Raw genomic sequence first — 11209 nt, forward strand, 5'->3', positions numbered from 1 at the left:
TTTTTTGTGTGCTTTTTAAAAAATCAGGGCACCCATATGATAAAGCAGGCTCTTTCTTGTCCCTAGTATATCGTCATATACCCCTGGAGGATGCACTGGTGCTTCTGGAGGAAGAATTTAGGAGGTTTTTGACTAAGCAGGAGCAGCAGGAATGCGCTGGGATTTCTCAGAGGGCTGGAGATCTGGTAGATGACTTCCTGGCACGGGAGTGCCTCACTAGCTACTCCGTTCCGTTGGGCATTCTGCATCTTCTGTTCCTGTTAAGCGAGGGAAAACATTTGTACAGTGATGAGCTGAGCCTGATCATTGACTACCTGAAGACCAGGAAAGGACAACTGGAAGGTATTTGGCATTGTCCCCTTTATTTTCACATTTTAAATCCCAGAAAATCCTCTTTCCGTAAATCCACATATGGAAGAAAACTAAACATATTTCATTTAGTGAGAGAATATGCTTCTGTGACATGTAGGTAACACAAAGGTGTCTGATTTGAATGTGTTCCAGAAGCCGAATTTTCTTTTGAGCCAGATTTTTAATGTGTAAATAAAATGACCTCTATATATAGATGGACTTGTAGGAAATAGTTCTTTTCCCTATCAGTTTATTTTCCTGGTTCTAGGTTTCAGTTTTTTGTTAATTGAGACATTTGAAAGATGACTTTTAAGTATATGGTAATCATGAAGAAATAGTTCCTAATCTTGAAGATGTTAAAGAACATTCCAGTTCCAAGTTGAACTCGTTAAAGGAGCAACTTTCTATTTTGTTCGTTTTAGGTTAAATAGGTGAGGAAGACATAGTCACTTGTCCCTTTAAGAAAAGTAGCTGTGTTTATAAGACTGTGTTAAAGCTTTAAAGAAATTGTTCATCTTATGAAATGTAGAATGCATTTTATTTTTGTACAATTTCATTATACTCACTTTCTCAGGGTGGGCGGAACCTGTAAGCTTAAAACACAACAGTTTTTGTTTCTTTTTGATTACAGAAATCTCTATGTCAGTAAAAGTGATGAACTTTCTCGAACAGCCTGAGCTGTTCTTTGTGTAACTTGCTGGCCTTGACTACAGACTTCTGGTGACCATTTGTTTTCTCCCTTTTTCCAGGGTTTGAGATGCCAGATCCTTCAGCCGGCAGTGATCGTTCCTCATTTCAAAGCAGGAATAATACCCCCATTGTGGGCAGACCACCTCCACTTCTTCCAACCCCTGGCAAGAAGTCCTTGCTAAATGCTGCTCCCCCAGTTCCTGTCAAGTCCGGTTTGTTAGGTGATAGGCCGAGAAGAGGTCTCCTTCCCCTTCCAGGTCAGTACTTCCCTCTAGGAACAAGATAGATTAGTAGCTCTTCTGCTTTTGTGAGAGCTCTCCTGAGAAGGCAAGACAGTTTAGAGCAATGGCAGTGTGTGTTGTCCTATTTTTGATGAATGTTATGATTTCAGAAGACTGGAAGACACAGTTTCGGCTTTAGTGGGTGCATTTCTCTTGAATGAGCCACCTAAGTTTTATTACAGGGAGAAGTTTAGAGGAATTGTTCTACCAAGGCTTTTGGCCACAGTTATAGCCACATAAACTGAGTTCTCATAATAAGCATTCTGAATTCAACAGTGTTTTTGAGGCTTTTTAATTTTTTTTTTCTGGTAGTGACATCTGTGTAAAATGAGGGAACCCAACTGTGTGATGGGAACCCCATCTGTGTGATGGGAACCCAACTCAGATTTGCTTAAAACAAGAGAAAGACTTCATGGGCTCCCCTAACTGGCAATTCCAGGAGTTGAATAACTTCAGGCATAATTGGATCCTGTTGTTCAAATGAGCTCCTCAGACAGCCATCTCTTACCTTTGGGAGCAGGCTTGAGTGGAGTCTCAACACTTGGAGTATAGACATCCAGTCAAGCTTAGTTTCCAGCCTCGTGTCATACTTATACCTCGGTGGGAATCGGTGCTCCCAGTGTCTGAGGCTGTTTTGGCTCTTGAGGGTAAAGAGTTCTAGCACCCTCTGTAGGCATCCAGGGTGTAGCTTCTTCCACTTACTATTCTCTCTGGTCTTCATCTTCCTAATATTTATTGGCATCTCTCATACACTCTTGTCTCCTCTCCTGTTCTTCTTGTGTACTGGCAGTGGTAGTGGGAAGGAACTGGATGAGAGCATGTTTTCAATCTGCCATGTTACAAAGGAAGTTGCCAGTGAAGTGCTTGGGGGAAGGTGGCTTTTTCACCTGGACCCTACATAAAATTTAGACTTGGGTATACCTTTGTGCATGCTATGGTTTGAATGTTTGTCCTCTCCAAAACTCATGCTGAAACTTAATCCCCATTGTAACAGTATTAAGAGGGTGGGAAATCTGACTATGGTATTTGAAAGGTGGGGCCTTTAATAGGTGGTTGGGCCATGAGGACTCTGCCCTTATGAAGGGATTAGTCCATTCATGGATTAATGGGATAATGATCAATAGTTTATCATGGGTGTGGAACTGGTGGATTTATAAGAAGAGGAAGAGAGACCTGAGCAAGAATACTTAGTTCCCTTGCCAAACAATGCCCTGCACCACCTTGGGATTCTGCAGAGAGTTCCCACCAGCAAGAATGCCCTCACCAGACGCACCCCCATAACCTTGGAATTCCCAGCTTCTAGAACCTTAAGAAAAAATTTTTTTTCCTTTATAAATTACCTAGTTTCAGGTATTGTCTTACAAGCAACAGAAAGTGGACTAAGATAGAAAGTTGGTACTGAGAAGTGGGGCTGTTGCTAATAATGAATACTCGAAAATATGGAAGCAGCTTTGGAACTGGGTAACGGGTAGAGGCTGGAAGGATTTGGAGGAACAGGCTAGAAAAATCCTAGAATGCGGTAAATAGAGCATTAAGGGCAATTCTGGTGAGGGCTCAGAAGACAAAGAGACTAGAAAGAGTCTAGAACTTCTTGGAGATTATCTATATGGTTGTGACCAGAATGCTGACAGAAATGTAGACAGTAAGGGTCATTCTGATGAGGTCTCAGTTGGAACTGAGAAACAAGATATTGGAACCTGGAGTAAAGGCCATCTTTGTTATAAATTAGCAAAGAACTTGGCTGAACTGTGTATATTACCAAGGGTTTTATAGAATGCAGAGCTTAAGAGCAATGAACTAGAGTATCTGGTGGAAAAAATATTTAAACAGCAAAACAATCAGGCTGCTGCATGGCTACTTTTAACTGCTTATATTAAGCTGCAAGAGGGAAAAATGACTTAAAGAGGGAATTTATAATCAAAAGGGAAGCAAAGCGGAAAGATTCGGAAAACTCTCAGTCTAGCCTTGTAAAGAGTGAAAAAGGGTATTCAGGAAAGGAAATCAAGGGTGTAGCCCAGTGACAATTTGCTAAGGAGATTAGTACAGAGAGAAAGGATCACCAAGAGAATAGAAGAAAAACCATGAAGGCATTTCACAGATCTTTGAGGCTGCCCTTCCCATCACAGACCCAGAGGCCTAGGAGGGCAGAATGTTTTGGGGGAGGTGCTGAGGGTGCCCTCCACAGGCTAGCTACCCAGGGCCACCTTGGGTTTCTGCTCCCTACATTCCAGTGCAGTGCTCCTTGGCTGTCCAAGCTGTGGCTCAAATGGCCCCATGTGTGGCTTGACCTGCTACCCTAGAAAATACCAGCTGTAAGCCTTGGTGGTGTCCTCATGGTGTTAAGTCTGCATAGTTGCAGATTGCAAGAGCTGTGGAGGCATGGCAGCCTCCACCAAGATTTCAAAGGATGTACAGAAAAGCCTGGGGACCCAGGAAGAGGTTTGTCACAGGGGTGGAGCCACCACAGAGATCCTCCACTAGAGCAATGCTGAATAGGAATATGGAGGGAATGGGAATGTGGAGCTGCCACAGAGGGTTTCAATCAGGTCAGTGCCTGGTGGAGCTGCTGGGGTGGGACTGCCACTGAGACTCCAGAACTGTAGAGCTACCAGCATGCAATGCCAGCCTGGGAGAGCTCTAGTCATGACACTCCATGCTGAGAAGAGAGCTGAAGCATGGGCTGAGTCTAGCAAAGCTCTGGGGGCAGGGCTGCCTCAGGCCTTGGGGGCACAACCCCCACACAGTGTGCAGAGGATGCTTGACATGGAGTCGAGGGAGATTATTTTCCAGATTTAAGATTTAATGTCTGCCCTGCTGGGTTTCAGACTTACTTGGAGCCCTTTACCCCTTCTGGCCTGTTTCTCCTTTTGGAATGGGAATGTGTAACCTATGCCTGTCCAACAATTGTATGTTGGAGGTATATAACTTGTTTTTATTTCAAGGGCTCACATACAAGACTTTGGATTTTGTCCTTTTGAGTTGATGCTGAAAGAAATTAAGACTTTCGGGCTATGGGGATGGAATGCATTTGTATGTGAGAAGGACATGAGTTTTGGGGATCCAGGGGTGGAATGCTATGGTTTGAATGTTTGTCCCCTCCAAAACTCATGTTGAAACTTAGTCCCCATTGTAATAGTATTAAGAGAGTAGGAAATCCGACTATGATATTTGAAAGGTGGGGACTTTAAGAGGTGATTAAGAAGGGATTAACCCATGCATAGATTAGTGGATTAATGGGTTATCATGGGAGTGGGACTGGTGGCTTTATAAGACGAAGAGAGACCTGAGCAAGCACCCTTAGCCCCCTCACTATGTGATGTCCTGTGCTGTGTTGAGACTCTGTAGAGTCCCCACCAGCAAAAAGGCCCTCACCTCATCAGATGTGCCTCCTCAACCTTGGACTTGTTAGCCTCCAAAACTGTAAGAAATACATTTTCTTTATAAATTACCCAGTTTCAGGTGTTCTTTTATAAGCAACAAAAAATGAAGTAAGATAGTGAATAAGACTCAAATATTGCTTTGACCTTTTATGTGAGCAGCGGTTATTTTCACTAAAAATATTTCCCATGAACACAACATTTCTACTTTGGCCATTATTGTAGATCAAAATAGAGGGAATGTGCCCTCTTGCTTTGGTATCTGTACATGTGCATATCTTTTATTGTCAAGGTTAGTCTGTGCTGAAAATCCACACCCCTAGGGGTGAATATTTCTGGGTCCACTCTTCTTTTGACCTATTGACTTTTGGGATGAGTGACAGTCTAGTTCTGCGTCTTCTCTGTCCCATCATAGCCTGTGCTTCCTTCTGCCTCGCCTGTGTTCTTTCCCTTCCTTCTGCTGCGCTCACCCTTGCTCCCTGGCCTCAGGGCTCAGCCCACCCCAACTCCCAGCTGTCTCCAGAGCCTCACTCATGTGGGGTGTGTCTGCTACAGCAGTCCCCTTCTTGGTTCACCCACAGACCCATCGTGACCACTTGGTTTTTTCCTGTGAGAAGTGAGTGAATAATGGGGAGAAAGTTCAGAAAGAAATCTTTGTGCTCTGATTTGCTTCCCATCCTTGCCATTAGTTTAAAAACAAAACTCAGACCTTCACAAAGGGCCAGGTGCTTGCTTCGGGACCTTGGCAAGAATGGCAAGGAAATGTCCTATGCAGCAGGGCGAGGGCTGTGCAGCCTTCCTGTCCAAGAGACACATGACAGGGTGCTGGACAGTGGGCCAGGCCTCTGTGGGCAATGTCTAAGCCACTGATCTGGATGGATGGATACATGGATGGATGTTAGCCTCTGAGGAACGGAATACCTCAGGTATGTTATAGGTTAGCTTTATGACCTGTCTGAGACCCTCACTGCATTTGATGTTTCAGAAGACGTATTCCTAGTGTCAAAATAGCTTAAAAACAGAATTTTTAGGACCAAACCCACTTGTGAGAAGGTGAGGTGTAAGACCAGGATGTTAGGACAGGCTCGGACTAGACTAGGGTGTGCAAACTTTTTTTTAAAGGGCCAGGTAGTCAATATTTTAGGCTTTGTGGGTCAAGAAGCAAAACCAATGATGTTATGTACATGCTTACATAACTGTTTAAAATGCATCCATTTAAGGGCCGAGCCTGTGGCGCACTCGGGAGAGTGCGGCGCTGGGAGCGCAGTAGCGCTCCCGCCGCGGGTTCGGCTCCTATATGGGGATGGCCGGTGTGCTCACTGGCTGAGCGCGGTGCGGCCGGTCTCAAAAAGGACAAAAAAATAAATAAATAAAAGTAAAATAAAATAAAATGCATCCATTTAAAAATGAGATAATCATTCTTAGCTCAAAGGCCATAACCAGCTAGAAGGTGTGATTTGGTCCCTGGACTGTAGTTTGCTGACCCCCAGACTAGACCACTGAGAATCTGTCTGGGTCCAAAGAAGACTTGGTAGAGCTTTTAGGAGCTAAGGGTGAGCCCAGTGTAAGTGGCAGGTCACTCCCTGCTTAGCCCCTTTCTAAAAATGAAGAAAGATCATTTTGGGGAGTACAACTAGAACTGGGTTCATTGTGTGTCTTCCTGTTACATTTTGATTTTTGTTTTCTGCAGGCCTGGTCAACCCCAGTCTGTTTCCCCCTCCCCTGCCTCTAGCAGGCCCCTCCAAGATGCCTGCTCCTTTGGGATGCCCCTTTCCCAAGCCTACCAAGCGTCCACTACTTGGAGAGAAGCCTGGCCTTTTAGGACCACCACCAGGTGAGTAGCGAGGTGAGCTGTGAGGGGCATTCTAGGTTAGTGCTGTCCAATAGAACTTTCTGTGATGATGGGAGTGTTCTACAGTTGTGCTGTCCAGTACAGTAGCCATTAGCCACATATGGCTACTGAGCACTTGAAGTATGGATAATATGACTGAGGAACTGAATTTTCAATTTAAGTTCATTTTTAGTTAATTTAAATGACCATAATCACATGCGGCTTGTGGCTACCATAACGCACAGCACAGTTGCAGGCTATTGAGGGTATCAGGAAGCTCTAGCAATAGGTAGCAAGGTGTATTATACTTTTTTTTTTTTCCTTTTTGTCTTTTTTCGTGTCCGGCAACGGATCGCAACCCTCAGTGTCGCGCCTGTACCGGACTGGACCGGCAACGGGATCGCAACCCTCGGTGTTGCCCCTGCACCTCGCTCAGCCAGTGAGCGGGAACCGGTCTGTATGTGGGATCCGAACCCTTGGCGGGAGCACCGCCGCGCTCCCAAGCGGCGCACTGTAGCAGTGCGCCACCGGGCCGGCCCGTATTATACTTTTACAGGTAGAAATCTATTATTTCTTAGTCTTTTCTTCCCTCCCTCCTCTTCTTTAAAGTTGCAAATGTACTATGAAGAGGAAATAATTGTATCTCTTTCATAAATGGATATCATTATTAAGTGTTGTAAAATAGAAGATAACCATAAACACACACACACACACACACACACACACACACACACACAAACACACAGCAGTATTACTAAATTCCAGCCAGATATTTTTGCCTGTCTGTCTCTTAAGCTTAAGGCTTGCTATCTGCTGGTTAAAAATGGGGATTACTAAGGGTCCGGGAGGTGTTAATGGTATGCCAACAATATTAGAAACTTCTTGACTGATTCAGAAGGATTACAAGCAGTTGGCAAAGGGAGTTTCTTCTAATGAGGGTGCCTGTCATTTAATCATGTGCCTGTGAATCCCTACAGTTGTTTGGAGGTGTGTATGCCCAATTTCTGCTTGGCTCAGGGAAGCACACAGCTCGTCCTCTCCCTGGGAGGAGGACAGGGGACTGATCTGCCATATTTAAGGTACCGACAGATTGATACCCAGCCCTGGGTCGGAACCTGCACAGGAATAGAGGCTTTCTGTCTTCCTTCCCAGCACAGACCTGGCCAGCTCTCATCTTCTCAGATGCTGCCTTCCCTACTGAGGAGATGAGGCCAGAGGCCTCCAAGCTGACCCCGCCCCCCAAGGCACAAGGGCAGACCTTCTTTGGCTAGTCTCCCAGGGCGCTGGTAACAGTTGAGACTGCAGTCTGGCTTGGGGTAGAAGGTGGCCAAGCAAGCATCTTTCTGACTTTATTTGCAGTCATTCAGGCCTATGAAGCCTAGAGAAAGGGACTACCCAGACTTCCTCTTAGTTCACTTGAGTTCTGTTTTGAGACTTGAGTCTGAAGTCCCAACTATTAGGTAAGTGGGCCTTTGTCCTCTCTGTTCTTCATGAAAACAACATTTTTCATTATACTTAATACCGTTATAAAGTTTCAGTCCTCTATTTTTTAGTCAAACATACTTCCAGGAAATATATGTTGCTGTGGTTGTGATATAAAGGCTATACACTACAAAATGGTGGCAAGATATGGAAGAAACATAGGTCAGTGATTGCCACCCTCCCAGGGCCCCAGATAATCTAGTTTTGAAGATCTTCACTTGACAGACTGGAGTCACATAACCACCCTTTGGGAAATTTGAAGAATTTTCCTTAACCCTAAGATGGGCCTCCATAGTTTCTGAGGGCCCTCACAGCCCCTAAATTCTAGGACTAATATTTGGGGGAAACCGTTTTAAAAAACAAAGACGGAAACCAGAAGCATGCCTGTACAAGATGTACCAGTAATAGTTAGCATGCACTGAGTTCCCATTATGTGCTAGGCATTGACATAACTTCATTTAGTCCTTATAACAACCTGTGAGCTAGGTACTGCGATGACCTCCATCTTCTAGATGACTCACCTACAACACAGAGGACATTAACCTGCCCAAGGTCACACAGTAGTACCTGGTGGAGCCAAGACTGCACACTGGCCATGTGACCCTATGCCTGTGCTTTTAACCACCACGCAGTCTCAATGGCACATAAATATTATCAAGTTGATGTTGCTTTAAAAGAAGTCTTAGATTTTTTTCTTCGATTTCAATCATATCCTTCCATCCACAGCTCCCCTTTGACAAAAGGCCAAAAGCATTTTCATATCACTCACCTGTCTGATTCATCACAGTGTAAGGGCTGTAGAAGTTCAGAGGGAAGGAGTGATCATGGTTAGTGAGGGTCTGGGTGAAGCCACCAAAGCTTAATGGGCAAGCGGGCCTTGGAGGAGGGGCAGCATGACTTCCTGCTTTTAGAGGGGGACCTTCAGGTGAAAAGTGTTAATGACTCATTGAGAGAGGGTGTGGGGTAGATGTCCCATACTCCTCCTCTGTAAAATGAGGGCTGTCACCAAGATTAAATGAGGTCATATGAATGAAAATCTTTAGAGATGTGCACTGGTATCTGTGCTGATGCTGCAGCTTGGTTAATCTTATTCTGCCTGCAAAGGCTGGTGTGGCTAGGGGACTTGGGTCGAGCTGGGTGCTTGGACATGAATTGACAGTGCTGTGTTCCTTCTCTTTGCAGTTCTTTTGCAGTCAGTGCTGCCCAAGCGGGCAGTTCAACCTGTGTCTTTGCTGAAGTAAGGGAGCTCCACTGAGCCTGGAGAACAATGTGGCTGATGCCCAGATGGCAGCTTCACCCTCCTGCAATGATAAGGCCCCTGCCTGGCCTGTAGTACTCACGTCCAGGCCGTTGGTACAGATATGGTTCCCCTCTGTTTGATCCATGGTCCCATGGAAACTTTTTCACCTTTGGAGTTTTTTGGTGCCAAAGTAGATATTTGTGGAAGGTCATTGTTATAGACATTGGACCTTGAAGTTGTTCGATTATATGCATATTAAAATACAATAAAAACTTCTAGCTTTTACATATTGGTTGTCCCCTTTTTATTTTGGAATAATTTTGGATTTACAGAAAATTTACAACTATAGTATAGGGAGTTCCCTATACTATATATTCAGCTACCCCTGAATGTTAACATCTTATATAATCATGGTACATTTGTCAAAATTAAGAAATTAACATTAGTATGGTAATTTTAACTATACTGCATACTTTATTCAGATTTCACCAATTTTTCCACTCATGTCATTTTGCTGTTCCACGGTCCTATTCTGTATACTATGTCGCATTTAGGCCTCTTTTTCTACTTTTTTACTGTGAAGCATTTTAAATATTAAGAAATTTGAATAAGTACTGTAGGGAACACCCTCATATCCTGTATCTAGATTGAACAATTAACATTCTGCTATTTTTTTAATGTACATATGTCTATGTAAATATAATTTTTTCTCAACCATGAAGGTAATTGCAGAGTTTATTATATCTCACTTTTAAATACCTTAGCATGCATCTCCTAAGAATGGGAACATAGTCCTACATAATTATGATATTATTATCACACCATAAAATTAAAAATAGGTCTGTAATATCTAATATATAGTTCCAATATTTGAATTTCCCCAGTTGTCCCAAGAATGCCTTTATGACTTTTATTTTTTTTAACAAGGATTTAATTAAGGTTTATGCATTGCATTTGACTTTTATGTCTTTAGTTTCCTTTCATGTAAATCAATCTTCTTACCTCTTTATTTTTTCCCTCATGATACTGACTTTGAGTTCAAGCCAGTTGTCTTGTAGAATATCCTACATTGGGATTTGTCTGATCGTTTCCTCATGTGTTGCTTAACTATTCCTCTGTTCCCTGTATTTTCTGTATCCTGGAAGTTCGGTCTAGAGGCTTCATTAGATTCAGGCCATATATTTTTGGCAAGGTTATTTCATGGGTGGTGCTGTCCCCTCATGTTGTACCATATCAGAAGACGCATAACTGTTGTCCTGCTGGGAGTGCTCCTATAGATGGTCACTTGGATGAGGTGGGGACTGCCTGGTACAGTTAGGTTCCGCCCACCATCAAGCAAATATCCTGTTCCCCACCAACTTTTACCTAATTGTGTACATTGATGATTTTCACCTGACTCAGATTATTATGTTGGCCCTTCCTCCCTTTTAACTGAGGTATAACATCTTAAATGTTCAGTTTTGAAAATTATATCCTTGTAACCTCCACCCAGAACAAGGTATAGATGTTCCCATCACTTTATAAGGTCCTATTGTGTTCCTTTCCAGGCACTCGCCACTCCTCCAAGCCCTTTCTGACTTCCATTGCCATAGTTTTGTCTGTTCTTATACTTCATGTAAGTGGAATCATGCAGCATGTGTTTTGTCGAGAGTAGCTTATTTTGCTTAATAGAAGCTTTTGAGGTTCAGCCATACTGTTGCATGAGCCCATAGATGGGTCCTTTTGGTTTCGAGCACAAGGTCATTGTATGTACATGCCACAGTCTGTCCATTCTCCTGATGATGGGCTTTTGGGCTTTTTCCACCTTTTGACTATTATAAGATTGCCGTGAGCATTCTTGTACATGTTCTTTTGCAGTCATATGATGTACTTCAAAAAGTTCGTGGAAAGATTCATACTATGTTTTAATTCTGTTTTTCCATGAGCTTTTTTTTTTTTTTTTTTTCTTGAAAAGATG

At 43.4% G+C, this 11209-nt stretch overlaps 1 protein-coding gene across 1 annotated transcript in view; it reads left to right on the top strand.

The window, feature by feature from the left end:
• Positions 1-9531, top strand: part of LOC103594838 (nuclear receptor coactivator 5-like) — a 14173-nt gene extending 4642 nt beyond the window's left edge. The window contains exons 2-5 of the mRNA XM_008578117.1: positions 67-342; positions 1101-1298; positions 6390-6533; positions 9195-9531. Of these exons, the coding sequence (XP_008576339.1) occupies positions 67-342; positions 1101-1298; positions 6390-6533; positions 9195-9253 (677 nt within the window). The 3' untranslated portion in view covers positions 9254-9531. The remainder of the gene's footprint in view (positions 1-66; positions 343-1100; positions 1299-6389; positions 6534-9194) is intronic.
• The last annotated feature ends 1678 nt before the right edge of the window (positions 9532-11209 follow it).

The sequence above is a fragment of the Galeopterus variegatus genome, unplaced genomic scaffold, assembly GCF_000696425.1.
Source record: "Galeopterus variegatus unplaced genomic scaffold, G_variegatus-3.0.2 Scaffold1633, whole genome shotgun sequence".
Taxonomy (NCBI): domain Eukaryota; kingdom Metazoa; phylum Chordata; class Mammalia; order Dermoptera; family Cynocephalidae; genus Galeopterus; species Galeopterus variegatus.